The 15463-nt window shown below is 36.3% G+C and overlaps 1 protein-coding gene across 1 annotated transcript in view; it reads left to right on the top strand.

The window, feature by feature from the left end:
• Nucleotides 1-15463, top strand: part of CNTNAP2 (contactin associated protein 2) — a 1149595-nt gene that overhangs the window by 968655 nt on the left and 165477 nt on the right. The window contains 1 exon segment of the mRNA XM_032182107.1: nt 4533-4660. Coding sequence (XP_032037998.1) covers nt 4533-4660 — 128 coding nt within the window.

Below are 15463 nucleotides of genomic sequence, written 5' to 3'. Positions count from 1 at the left end.
GGAATAGGGTCAATCTGTATAGTTCTTGTTCTGCTTTGTATGCACATAAAGAAGTTAAGTAAATTTCATCAAAACCTTTCCAAAGTCATCTAGTTCCTCTTAAATCCTAGCTTTTGTTTACCATCTTTTTAATCCTGTTAATTACAGTTTGCATATTTCCAAGTAACTCACTTCCAGTTTATTAGTGCTGCTGCCAAAATTGCATTGTTCGTGAAATACTTTGTAATTCGCAGATGACACCAAGTTAGGTGCGTGTGTCGATCTGCTTGAGGGTAGGAAAGCTCTGCAGGAGGATCTGGATAGGCTGGACCGATGGGCTGAGGTCAACTGCATGAAGTTCAACAAGGCCAAGTGCCGGGTCCTGCACCTGGGGCGCAATAACCCCAAGCAGAGCTACAGACTGGGAGAGGAATGGTTGGAGAGCTGCCAGGCAGAGAAGGACCTGGGAGTGATGGTGGATAGTCGGCTGAATATGAGCCAGCAGTGTGCTCAGGTGGCCAAGAAGGCCAACGGCATCCTGGCTTGTATCAGGAACAGTGTGACCAGCAGGGCTAGGGAGGTGATCGTCCCCCTGTACTCAGCTCTGGTGAGGCCGCACCTCGAGTACTGTGTCCAGTTTTGGGCCCCTCGCTACAAGAAGGACATCGAGGTGCTTGAGCGAGTCCAGAGAAGGGCGACGAAGCTGGTGAGGGGCCTGGAGAACAAGTCCTACGAGGAGCGGCTGAGGGAGCTGGGCTTGTTCAGCCTGGAGAAAAGGAGGCTCAGGGGCGACCTTATCGCTCTCTGTGGGTACCTCAAGGGAGGCTGTAGTGAGGTGGGGGTTGGCCTGTTCTCCCACGTGCCTGGTGACAGGACGAGGGGGAATGGGCTTAAGTTGAGCCAGGGGAGTTTTAGGTTAGATGTTAGGAAGAACTTCTTCACTGAAAGGGTTGTGAGGCATTGGAACAGGCTGCCCAGGGAAGTGGTGGAGTCACCATCCCTGGAAGTCTTCAAAAGACGTTTAGATGTAGAGCTTAGGGAAATGGTTTAGTGGAGACTGTTAGCGTTAGGTCAGAGGTTGGACTCGATGATCTTGAGGTCTCTTCCAACCTAGAAATTCTGTGATTCTGTGATTCTCTAATATTAACTTTTCTTAGTGGTTCTAGTGTAAATAAAATTATTGCTATATATTTTTGGAAGAAAGAAAGCATTAATACTTGGCACATCTGTACCTTTTGTGATTTTTTTTTTTTTTTTTTAGAGATATTTTCAGATATTTGCTGGACTTAATGTCTCTCAAATATATTATGGAAATTCAGGTATTACAGTAGGGGATCTTCTGAGAGGTAGACAATTATATAGTTTCTAAATGGGAATGCTTGGGAGTTTGTGTTCTTCAAATCACTACTAATAATTAATTAATAAGTGCTTAACACAGCTGTTTCAATCCAGTATGTGTTTTGTTTGTTTGTTTGTTCATTTCAAATTCTCAAAGCAATTCAAGTTCCTCAGGTCATGTAAGCATATCTTTATAAGTCCGTTCCTACCAGTAGTATATTCTTTATGTTTTCTCCTGTTTAGGACTGGACTGATAATTAAGTGATGTCTAACAAAATTGGAGAAAAAAAGATACTCTGGTATTAGAAATCTGTTTGTATAAAATCATTATATAAACAAATTAATAGCAATACAGAATTTTATCATTACTTTGAATATGTCATTTGCTGATATATGCATAATGTATTTCTTCTTTCCATACCACAGAATGCTTATAAAGTAGATGATCATAATCAAAACAATGATAAATCTTATATCTTCTGCTTTCATTCAAAGGCACCCTAAAGCACTTTGCAGGCTGTTATATACAGGAACAAAAATTAGAAATATAAAATTACACAGAGATCTCATCAATATCTCCTGGTAATAATTACAGGATTTGATCAGATTCATTCATCTCCCATTTGGCTATTAGCAGGAATCTGACACACTCTGAATTCAATCTTTATTCTCTTAAGGGGATTTTCTTTGGTGAGGAAAAACTTCAGAGACTTTCTTCACCCTCTTAATGTGAAAAATCTTTAGATACTGGCGGAAGCATTATCACTTCTTGGAACTGAGTATTCCAGCTGTGATTATTTCCAAACATGTAGTACAAGGACAAGCATTATAATCTGTCTTTGGTTTATAACTTTTTTGACTTTGTCAGCAGTGATTAGTATGTCCGGAGGAACTACAAGTACCTTTGAAAATCATAAAAGAGACACTTCGTTTCTCAAAGGTATTTGTTTTTTTTTTAGTGCACAGCTGGGGTGACAAAAGCTATCATTATCCTTTTTTTTTTTTTTTTTTTTTTTTTTTTTTTTAACAGAAAACAAACTACACAGGTTCTGTTGAAGAAAAGACAAGTAATTTTTCTCTACTCAGTCTAGTACTCTCACCACTCAGTAACAGTTCTTTTGCAGGGACGAATGTCTTTCCTGCAATGATGAGACAAGAAACCAATTGTCAGAAAATACAGCTATTCCAGAAAATAGCTGTGGTATTTATCTTTGTTTTCATGACAACAGTTTTAAAATAACCATACCATTAAGTGCACAAATAAAATATTAGAATGAGTAGAAACGTGATCAATGAAGAAGAGGATGAAATCATTACTACTTTTTATTTCCTTTAATGGAGGTGAGAGTTACTGGCAATAAGAAAAGGACTGCCCTTTGACATCCTTATTTGCAGCAGAAATATTTTACTACAATTGTAGTAAATGTACTGTAGTTTTTACTACACTTTGAATAATTCTTTGTTTTAAATAAAGCATTCTTTGAAAGAGCAGCAATCTGCAGAGAAAGACAGTCTCAGAGGAAGATCTCACAAAATGTAAAGTGATGATGTATATGTATCCTCTATTAGAAGGGAATGTTTCCTATGGATCTCTGTCTTTAACAGAGATGGAAGATTAGGACTTCATACCTGGATTTGTTACCTCTTTGTCTTTCTTATATGAAAAGTCCTATAATCTCCTTTTTCTTATATCTCTGGTCTCCAAATTTATGATAATGAAATATCTGTAATGTGTATTGCAACCTATAGATGAAAAGTGCAACCTAGCACACTCTGCAGTAGAAGCTGTGAGGGTTTCTCTCCATTTTCCTTCCTTTTTAGCAGTCCCTTGTAACAGCCTTGCTGACCTCCTTTCATAGCACCTGGTCTAGCTGTGTCCAAACAGAGTTAATGATCTCTGCAATATAAATGTTCCAGGGAGAAAGGCAAGTGCTCTGAAGAGGAAGAACATACAGCTAAGGAACACAGACGTACTGTTTGAAAAGCTTTAGTAATTAAATCTTTAATTAGTCCCTCATCGCACAGACACCACTTCCAATTAGCTGTCACTCGAAAATATGTTTGTTTTTTTTTCTTAATTCCTTTAGTTGCACTAAAAAAAAAAAAAAAAAAAAAAAAAAAAAAGTCATAACTCCCATATCTTCAGAAGGACCTAGTGACGACTGTGACTGGAGAATATGCTAATGGAAAACTCTGAATGTTATCTCAGATCTTGAAATCCCTGCAGTGATTCCCAGTTATTAGCAATTTAATGAGTCAGATCATGGAATCATCTGACTTAGAAATGAAAGGTTCCTGAACTCTACCAGTTACATTCATACTTTACACTTCAGTATCTTTTCCACATCCTTCATCCTGTGCTGAAGTTGATTACTTCAAATGCTCAAGAACATGGCAAGGTACAGATAGAAACAAAGGGGGAAAAAAAAAAAAAGAAAAAAAAAAAAAAAAGATGAATTCATTACACTTCCTCTTGCTTTCTTTTTTGTTAAAATGTATAGTGCTTTTTTTCCCTGTGTCCCTGTGTGGATACTTTTTATTTTCCATGTGTTTATGTCAAAGAAACAAAGAAACAAACAAACAAACAAAAACCAAGTAACTGAGACATGAGGTATCTAATTAAATTTGGTTTCTTTTATTTTTTATTTGGAAGAAACAGCCTTCAACATGCCAACTGTATTCAGCTCCTGAAATGATAAAGACTAAATGTTGTATCAGTGTATAGTGATTTGAGCTAGGCATGAAAAAGAAACTGAGTTACTCACTGCAGTTGAGACAAGCAGTTTCTACATGACTATAAATCAATTTTTAGGGATCTTACCAACTGAAATGGAATTTGAGGAATAGCTGCATACTCATGGTTAGATTCACAGATTTAGATTTTGGGACTTAGTCACTTAGCATTAAAAATAACAGGACAAACATGATAAGCCTTTTCAGACAATTAGCCTTCAATATCTCTATTTTAAATTATATTAGAATATTAAATTTAAAAGAAACACTATTTCCTTGGTATGTAGGGGTCTTATCATTAGGATAGTAACTGTCATAAACTAGAGCAAAGAAGACACCTGAGGAAGTCTTACTTGTGTTCCCATTCACAGCAAAGAAAGGATAGCATTTTACTGGTATAATTATTGCATTAGTTTATTGGCAACAATCGTGATGAAGCAAACTATTTTTATGTATTTCACAACTGCTTTCTTATAATTCAGGAGAAAAGATACTGGGATGTTGTCATACAAAGAGCACCTACCAGTGAGTCAAGTTGTTGTTGGAGACATTGACCGGCCTGGGTCTGAAGCCAAGATATCTGTAGGTCCTGTACGCTGTCAAGGAGATCGTAAGTTGGCTAATTTTCTTCCACTTAATCATGGGTAAATAAATAAATAAATAAATAAATAAATACATTTTAACTTAGTAATATTGTGGATTCCCTATGCAAATTTGGACAAGTGGTTGTCTAGTCAGAGACCTTTTTCTATGAAAGCATGATGTGTTTTGAGAATTTTTGTCTATGTAACTGCATGTATAATTATTCAGCTTTGCTTTTAAAATGTGGATATTTGTCTTTTTTTTTTATGGTAAAAGTGGTAACTAGACTATTCAACTAAGTTTATGTAGATATAAATGGTGATATAGATTGCATAAGAATATCTTTCAACATCTGTGCTTCTGTTGAGTGCTGTTGTCGATGCCATTAGCATTGCTAGGCATATCACTGTAAACTGTGTTTATGGGGTATAAATAGTAGCATGATGGCAAAACTTTTTGCTGTAAACTGTGTTTACAGCTGTATAAAGTTTAACAAGATTGTTATCCAGTGTTAAACATATTGAAGCTAAACATTTATTTGTAAAACAAGGTTTTTTTGGTGGTGGTGGTGGTGTTTTGTTTGTTTGTTTGTTTGTTTGTTTGTTTTGTTTTTTATATCAGTTCCTGATTTTCAGGCTAAAGCTGTATGGGAGATATACATTCTCCAATTTGATCAACAGGTGATAGAGTAAATCAGTATAAAGGATGAAATTTCTACTTCACATACACAAAAAAAGTGGGGATGCAGTTAGAAGGATTGTATTCTTCTTTCAATCTATTTGAATACTTCAATGTATTTGGTATTTCAGAATGTGAAATTTACCACTGAAAGCAAAGCTTAAGGTCATTTGAAACCACACTTTAAGAACTTAACTGTGCAATTGGCACAAGGATTATACTCATCCTCTGTATTTGAAGATTTGAAGTGCATTCTGTTACAAGAGGTGTAGTAAGGAAATATTGTCAGATTTAATTACAGTTACTAATATTTTAATGATCTATAATGGATACAAAATCCATCCTCAGATGTCAATGAAGAGCCCATTTATATCAACCTGTGGGATTGCAGTGATGTAAAAATATTCAAGGAATGGACACAGTATATGCAAGCTGAACAACACTGCTCTAACCAGCATCCAACATGACTTGATAGGGATAGATTCATTTTCCCCTCCCTCATCTGCCCTATTACGGCTACATGCTTGCCATTTGCCCATTTCTAAGTACCTTAAGGCAGTATTATCACCCCCGCTTTAAACTAACGTATTTAATCTTAGCTGAGGACATTTTTCCTCAGAAGAACAATAACAAAAGACAGTCTTCTGGCTCCCAGTCCAGTGCCAGAAAACTGTAGGCTATTGCTTATTGAGACACTTGAGTTTGCTTAGCTTCTTTTTTTGTTTGTGGTCTTGAGATGACATAATATCATGAGATGTTTTGGCAACTTTCACATCACCTATATGGTGCTTGTTATTTATGGTGTTTTATTAATCACAGGTCACTATGTTTCCGAACTATATCTGACAAACATTTTCATAATAAGCTCCTGCAACTGATGAGTAAGGAATAATAAACAACATCTTTCTTGCACCTTCGTTCCTCATATCCTAAATATGAGTGCTTCTATAAATATCAGTCTCTGAAATCTGAGCCATTTCTGAATATCCATACATATGAAACCTCATTTGAGAGCACAGTAGCCTTTACTATCTGGGGAACTGAATGGGTGTACTTCTAACACCCTGTCTAACTGAATTTTCTGTTGGAACTTTACAGATATAATATGTAGTTTTAAAGAAATTTTGCCTATGAATAAATTTGAATTTAATTCCATGGCCATGTATTATTGTCAGGAAGCCAGTATAAGTTTTCTCACAGGAGATAATACAAATCGCAGTCCGTTGCAGTTAATAAAAGCTTCCATTTTATATTCCCTGTGCACTCTCCTTTATGTTCTGTCTTGACCACTTACAGCAGTTGCTGTACCCCAGGCCACTGCTGTCTCACCATAGATTACAGCTTATTGGAATATAAGTGTTTTGTCCTAGGGAAAATTTTGAAAATTTAAAAATGTGTCCAAGGGAACAAAGATCCAAAATGTTGAGTTTGTGGAAAGGAATTTTATAAAACAGAATTAATCCACGATTAATTCTGTATGTATTCTGCATGTATGTAATGCATGTATTACATGCATCAAAACTGACGTTATTAATACTCAAGATCTTGATATTTTTGTCACATCACAAGTTCATTTGCATGCATTTGCCTTTCTTTTTGAGTCAGTTTTCCTTCTGTCTCATTCCTGCCATAGCAAAAACAGAATTTAAGGGGAAGATGTTTTTTTACTCATCTCAGATTTAATTTCTTTTCCATCTCCATCTTCAAAGAGGGAAGAAGCAGCTGCATTGACTATGGTTCTCTGTAAGCCAATCTTTCATAAAGTCCAGTAACAGCACTGTTCACTTAGGATCTGCAGTGACAGACAAAAAGGTCTCATTGACAGATGACAGAAATTCAAGAACTAATCAAAACATGATTCTTATATCAGTGCATTGATTTTGTTTTCATCTGTGTGCATTTGACTGCTCGTGTGTGTTGTCTAGGGAAATATACTTTGAGCCCTTATTCATTGATTTTGAGTATTGCTTATCATTACTCCTTTTGAGATTTGATACTTTCTTTCACTTCTAAAAATTGCTTTTGGTTTCACTCTTATTTCCTCTTGGAGCATTCTAACAGAGTTGGCTTAATTAATCAGATGGTGGTTTGAACATAGGTGTTTTTGGTGACTATGGGTTAAAACCACCCTATAGATATCTAAAAAAAGACAGCAACTGCCAGGGTCATTAGTCATACGCTTTGGCAATGTGTCTTTTGTATTCCTTCAGTAAAATACTTCCAATATACTACATGTTCAGTTTGTTTTCCATGTATATGCCAAACCCATTTTCATTATATTCTAAACTGACAATAGGTTTCCTAGAACACTAATGAACTAAGCTCATATTGTCCTAAGGGCAGGGTATCTATTCCATCTAGTTTCAGCTCGGTCTGACATGTAGAAAAAAATTGAAAACTTTTTATTTTTTTTCCCCAACAATTTTATGAACTTTGTATGACTTTGCAATCAGCTGTAATAAGTATGGTAAATACAGGTCAACAGTTGATCCATTTAAGAATTTAACTGTTTTTTTGTTTGTTTGTTTGTTTGTTTTTGTTTGGTTGGTTTTTTTTTTGTTTGTTTGTTTTTTTCCCAGTAACTGTAGCTACATTTAATAATCTTAAAAATTTGTCTGCTGAATTTCCTCAGCTATTTACCCCATCATGTACTTATTTATTTGTTGCACTGGACTGTACTTAGTGTAATTCAAGTGGGATACAAATACATCCAAATAACACTACAATATTGTTCTCGCTGTATGTCACAGTCATTCTGATTCTACTAGCACATAGGAGAAGTGGGTGTTTTGTTTTGTTTTTTGTTTTGATTTCTTTTGTGTGTGTGTGTGTTTGTGTGTGTTTGTTTTTTGTTTTGTTTTGTTTTGTTTTGTTTTGTTTTGTTTTTAATGAAAACAGCCTAAATAATAATAATAATAAAAGCAATTAAGAGTTATTTGAATTTTCAGTTGAATTTCTTGAAGGTGATAAAATGAGTAACTGTGTCCACTCATGATTTGGATAGGGATCATCCAGTTCAGTTAATCAAATTGCTGTAATTATTCTTCATATGTGGTTGCTTTCCTCAGAGATGCAAGAGAAGAGAATGAATCACTAGGTCATCCTTCTAAAACTTTCTGAGTAAACATACATTCTATTAGGTGTTTAATAACTGATTGTTGTTTAATAACCAACACAAATAACTTCATTTCCTGTGGATAAGTCTGTCTCTTTCTGTTTACCTTTAACCCTGTTTTGCTTTGATTATTTATTTGTTTTGATTATTTATTTTAACTTGAATTTATTTTAGTATTGGTGAGGAAATGTTTTCAACAATACCAAAAAGATTTTCTGGAATTTCTTTATGTGTCTAAGAGAACTCTTTCTTTTCTTACCTCACAGAAAATTTCAGACTATGGCTGGTTGTCTCATAAAACTATAGGCTATTTCTGTTACTACGAATAAAACTTAGCCTGCTCTGAAAATAGGAGCTGCAAAACTTCCATTGTTTGCATAAGGCATTTCTCTTTCTCATTAAAATCATTTAAATCTGTAGATTTAAAGGTAGCCATAGGAAAGAGTATTTCCTCCGGTGGTTTCTCTTACACATATTCTCATATCCTTCCTAGGAAGCAAAGTGCTCCAAACGCTGGCATTTGGGATGATAGTCTTGTCATCCCTTTTTACTTGCAACAAACTCTCAGGCACACTATAATTACATTCAGAAAGAATTCTCTGATGTCATAAGTCAGAAATATGCAAACTGAATTGATAACACTGTTATGTACATTTTCAGCAAGATAAGATCTACTTTATATAGTCCTTGGTGGACAGTACCAAAATGAGGAGACCTAATGTCTCTGGAATTGCAAATCAGCTTGGAATTGTCTTGATGTTTTTTGGGGGTTGATAGTATTTGAATTTGTACATCTGGAGTTATTTAAATTCCAACAAATATTTCCTTCTTTGTGATAATCTTAATCTGAGTCAATCATTCTTTGTATAATGGGAGGAATTTTGGCCTAGTATATTAGTCTCTACAGCACTGTAAGGATCACCAAGAGATCTTTCTACATACAAAAATAATTGGTAAAATTCATTATCACTGTGTTCATGCACTGACTATAAATTGTCAATACTTTCACCATAAAATATTGTTTTATGAAGTTTATAATTTGTCCATAAAGCTCTCTTTCAGTAGAAACTTTGCATAAAAGTGTATTCATGGAATAAATACTTGTGACACAATTTACCATAAATCACACTGACTTATGGGTCATATGTAATATTCTCTAATTTATCCCACTCACTGTCAAGTTTTATTCTGTTATTTGCTTTCTGAGAGCAAACCCTGCCCTTGAGTACTATGCATTTTACAGAGAAGGAAGAAATACAGATCACATAAAATTTAATTATAATCCTGTTTTAGACATGTCTTTTTTGTCTACCTGAAGCAGCAGGATGCCTACAAATACTGCAAGACAATAAAGGAAAAGTAGAGTTAACATTATAATCTTGGCAAACTGGAAAAAACACTGCCATATACAGTCAGTAATCCCCCAGTTACCTAGTCAATAGTGCAAGGCAAACAAACAAACAAAAAAAACCTTTATGTGAGACTGATCTTGTTAGAATATACATGGTCTGTTCTGAAAGTAGTAGGACTGGCTTTTTCCTGGGCGAACGGGTGGACAAGAGGCAGTCTGCATGCGCAGGATCTGTGGAGGGGGATATTGGGAACGCTGGGAAAAATTGGCAGTTGGCTGTTGGCTGTTGAAGAGAGCAGGTCACTTGTACTGTGAACACCTGTCGAAACGCCTCGTCACGGAGAATCATGGAGCATTTACTGGAGCAGCGATACGCGATCAAATTTTCTGTAAAACTTGGTAAAACGGGCAAAGAGACTCACAACATGATTAAGGAGGCCTACGGTGATGCTGCCATGGGTAGATCGGGTGTTTTTGCGTGGCACAAGCTGTTCCGAGAAGGTAGGGAAAGAGTGGAAGACGACGACCGCTCCAGACGCCCTTCAACCAGCAAGACCAACGAAACTGTGCCGCGAATGAAAAATTTACTGAACCGTGATCGCAGGATGAGTATCAGAATGATTGCTGATGACTTGAGCATTCCTCAAACCCAAGTTTTTGAGATGGTGAAAGAAAACTTAGCCATGAGGAAAGAGGAAAGTGTGCGCGAAGTTTGTGCCGCGAATGTTGTCAGAGGAGCAAAAGGCCAACCGGAAAGCGATCTGCCAGGATCTTCTTCATCATGTGAATGAGGAGTCCGACTTTTTGGACAATGTAGTGACCGGTGACGAGACGTGGGTGTTTGAATACGACCCGGAGAGTAAGCGGCAGAGCACAGAATGGCACACCCCTGCTTCCCCATGCCCCAAGAAAGCACAAATGAGCAAATCCAAGCAAAAGTCCATGCTCATTTGCTTTTTTGATCAACATGGAATCATCCGCAAAGAGTTTGTACCACCCGGACAAACAGTTCATGCAGTTTTTTACGTGGAAGTCCTCACAAGACTGCGAAAACATATTGCTTGTGTCCGCCCAGCCATCGTCAACTATTGGCGGCTGCACCATGACAACACGCCGAACCACACAGCGTTTCACGTAGTGGAGTATCTTGCCCAGCACAAGGTGGCAACGCTTCCTCAGCCCCCCTACAGCCCTGACGTGGCCCTGCCAGACTTTTTTCTATTCCCGAGAATAAAATCGATGCTCAAGGGGAAGCATCATGCATCAGTAGAGGCACTTCAAGAGGCCGTGACAAGGGAGCTAAACAGCATTCCGGTCCAGGCGTTCCTGGAGGCGTACAAAAACTGGAAAACTCATTGGCAGCAGTGTGTAGATGCAGAAGGGTGCTACTTTGAAAAATTCTAATCATTTGTTCTATTCTCATGAATATTTTTTTTTTTAAATGAGTCCCACTACTTTCAGAACAGAGAAAGAGAGAACCTCTTAATGGCAGTCATTGACTCTCGATGCAGTTTAATCCCTTCTTTTTTAAAGCTTTTCAAGCATTGTCAATATCTAGTAGAGTCTGAGTGTTTGATTAAAAGCAAAACTTACACCACTTTTACCCATGCCTGGTGATGGATGAAAGTATGCTGTCATTTAGCATGTATTTTCATTATGAGTGAAATTTACATTGCTGTCCCTAAGGACAGGGGTATGTCCTGAGTATTTATTATTAGTGAATATATATTTGATCCTTTACTGCATACTTTCCTGTCAGTTACTTTTTGTACACTCTCTACTGTCTTTTAGAATGCAAATTACATCTGTTTTATACATATATTGAATTTAGGTACAAGGAATCAATTGCACAATTTACATCTCCACGCTTTCCACAGTTGTCATGAAATTTAAACCAGACAGTGGCAAACACACTTTACTTGGTAGAAGTTAGGAGTAGACCTGCCTATTATTAATTAAGTCTCCCATGCATTCAATCATTTGTAAATATGTATGTTGGTATAATCTCCAGAAGGTAGTTTGTTTGAATTTCAAGGCCCTAATAAATTATATTCTCTTTATGTATTTGGTGAAATAATGAGAATATATGGCAGTCAATGCCCATGTTCCATTCTCCAACTGACCATAAAAGAAAAAAATGGTGAAACTCCATAGAGGAGGTAGGATCTTTATGTTTCATATGTATAGAATTCAATGCAACTAAGAGCTAATTTTATTCAAATTCACATCATCATTATGATAATATTGCAGGTTAATTTTATCTTCTTTAATACAAAAAAAAAAAGAAGTATCTGAAGCATTTAATGTAAAGTATTGTCTCTAAATTCCTAGGGAATTTAGGCAAAGACTCATTAGTCTGATAGATGACATACAGTAGCTGTTCATATTAAATTCAAATCCTGTTAAAGTTATGCTTTAATTATAATTTCAAACATTTTACCTTCTATATGACTGTAATGCATATTAATATCTTACCACTTACCTACAGCAAAATAAGAAAAGAAACTGTGCAGGTACAAAATCTGAAAATGAAATGATGAAACAGTTCCCAAAGTGCAAAGAGATGTGATGAGAAGATGTCAGTAAAGCAGTAAGGAACTAAGAGAACCTTAGATTAAATTGGGGAATGTGAAGTTACTGAAATCCTGTCAATTACATGCATAAACTTATAGTCACCTTTAAATTTCACTTCATAAACCTGAATAATCTCAGAAATTAGGTTTAAAATGGAGAAAAATATCTATGCTCATTTTTAGGTGAAACTTTTTCTCACTTTAATACTTTTGGCCTGTATATTTTTGCAGTACTGACTGACATTTAAAAAGCAGAAAGAGCAGAAAAAGGCAAAAAATGATTGAAGGTGAAGTAGAGCAAGGTCAGATTCTTTCATCACCATGTGTCAGTATGCAAATTCGGTCCCATTTAAACATAGAAAAGTGTGTGGCTGCAGAGAAGAGGATATCCAGTTAAAAAGGATCTCTTCTAACCTCACAGCACCTAGCATCTAGCTCAAAACAGAAGGCAACTCAGTAACACTGAGAAACACACAACCACCAAATAAACTAATAAAGAAGCTTCGTAAACTGTCACCAATGGTCTCTCTAGTAGGGAACCATGTTACATCTAATTATGTCTTGGGAAGGGAAGGGAAGGGAAGGGAAGGGAAGGGAAGGGAAGGGAAGGGAAGGGAAGGGAAGGGAAGGGAAGGGAAGGGAAGGGAAGGGAAGGGAAGGGAAGGGAAGGGAAGGGAAGGGAAGGGAAGGGAAGGGAAGGGAAGGGAAGGGAAGGGAAGGGAAGGGAAGGGAAGGGAAGGGAAGGGAAGGGAAGGGAAGGGAAGGGAAGGGAAGGGAAGGGAAGGGAAGGGAAGGGAAGGGAAGGGAAGGGAAGGGAAAATACTGATCGTTTTAGTAAAGGTTTTAAATTTTCATCAGTTCAGGTGGAATTAAATGGAGTGAAAGAAAAAAAAAAAAAACTTTTACTTTCTAGAACCATATTTTTCTTCACATTAAAGGAATTCAAAACAGTTCTATCCATTTACTCTTAAGACCTTGCAGCAATCTGTACTTGGGAAATCTTAGCTAAGCTTTCAGAATCATGAAGCTTTGAAGCTTTTGGCTTCATAATATTAAGTAGCAAATTCTAACCTTTTGTTTTGTTTTGTTTTTTTTGTTTTTTGTTTTTTGTGCCTATATTTCAACTCTCATTTGTGCAGAATCTTCTGCAAAGGTGATTTAATCAAATTAAGAAAAGTAACTTTCTTCAGTAGGACAGCCTTCACAGATACAGTTATGGAAAGAGAAGCAATAGTGACTTATGTGTTCAAAATCCATTTCGCCTTTACTTTCAGTAATCAATTTCCAACATGCATGCTATATCTGTATGCTATTATTGGTTTCATGAAATCCTGTAGATGGAAACTTTTGCTTTACAATGTAATTAGTTCTGTTTTTTAAAAGTGAGGAACTAAAGTCGCTGTAAGACAATTTTTACCCCAAGAACAGAGTTAATGTTCCTACATCCCATTCACTCATATACCATTTATTTTAGTTTTGCTATGACAATTTATTGTTATGAACTTTTATTGTACCTTATTATTTAATATGCAGGCAGGCAGACCTGACCATAGTTGGTAGGATACCTTTCAAGAAAGCCAAGATGCTTCCAAAACATGGTAGGTAAGGGATTTTTGCAATAAGTATGTTAAGTTCCCACCCCAAAAGGAGAGAAACTTTCAGAAACATTTGCCATACCAACACTGAAAAACATACGAAGTTATCTGAAACTGAATATGTTGTTATCAAGTCCAATGCTGATTGATACTAGGACATCATTTTGACTTTGATTTTCAACACTTTGAAAAAGAATCTTTTTGTCACTGTTTAATTCTATTTCATATAGGAGTGGGAGTGAGGGAGGAACCAGTTGTTCAAAAAAGATGTGCAAAAACCAGCAACAATAAAGCAATTAACACAACAGTAAATCAATTACTCAAAAAGCAGAGAATATTCCACCTTCCAGTCAGAAAAACTATCAGATGATGACACAGAATGAAAGCAACATTTTATGCTATTTTTGAGAATTGCTTTATATCTTTCTCACAATCTAAAGCAAGATATTAAATTTTTAAAGATCATGAAACATAAAATGCTTTGCAAGAATCATAGAATCATAGGTTAACTGAAGTTGGAAGGGACTTCCTGAGGTCATCTAGCAAAAATCTCCAGCTCAAAGCATGAATAACTTCTAACCCAGATCAGTTTGTGTAGGGACTTTTCTATTCATTCTATGAAAATTTCTGAGGATATATTTTGTGCAGTCTCTGTGGGCAACATGTTCCGGTGCTTAACTGTTCTAACTGTGAAAATATTTTTCTTATATCCAGTGGGAAATTTCTGTTTTGTAATCTGTGACTGTTAACTCAATTTTTTGATTTGCATCTCTGAGGAGAGATGGGATTTTTCTTCTCTGGAACTACCTATCAGGCAGTGAAATCAGCAATTAGCTCCCTTCCAAGTCTTTCTCAGACTAAGCAAATCCTGTACCCCCAGGCTCTCTTCATACATCACCTGCTTCAGTCTCTTTATGCTTGTTAAATATATTATACCATTGGAATCAAGAAAAGGAATGAACAGTCACATGCTGATTGTTTTTTTGTGAGTAAAGATCTATAAGTCCGACCTTTCCTAGTGCTGGGCAGTAAAGGACAATCTTGATAATGGTGTTGATACCATTGTTGTCAGTGTCATTTAGAGAAAAATATTTTCATCTTTCAAATATACAGTAGTCTAACCTGCACATAAGGTTTCTCCATATGGCAGTTCTCTCTAGCTACTGACAAGCATCAAGTCTTCTGTTTCCCTGTAAGGCCAGAGAGGTGTTAGCAGAGAGGTCAACTACAAGTTTATCTTAATTGATGTCCCACCCAACATTCACACAGTAGGTCAAAAAAAAAAAAAAAAAAAAAAAACTACTCATCTCCCTAAACAACTCTGCAGCAGTCAATGCTATTGATTATGATACTTCTGTCCTGTTGGTAAATGTTGGCAGAATCCCAGAAGATGAAAAGTTTGATTAATTCCTATATGAATACATCCTATGACTAGTGAAGGTATCCATCTCTACTCATTCTGGAGTCATGAATTGCCTTTGTATTGCCCATATTGTCACCACAAGTCACACAGCAATGA

This window comes from Aythya fuligula, chromosome 2, assembly GCF_009819795.1.
Source record: "Aythya fuligula isolate bAytFul2 chromosome 2, bAytFul2.pri, whole genome shotgun sequence".
Lineage (NCBI taxonomy): Eukaryota > Metazoa > Chordata > Aves > Anseriformes > Anatidae > Aythya > Aythya fuligula.
The sequence above is the reverse complement of the archived record's forward strand: the minus strand, read 5'-3'. Positions and strand labels throughout refer to the sequence as shown.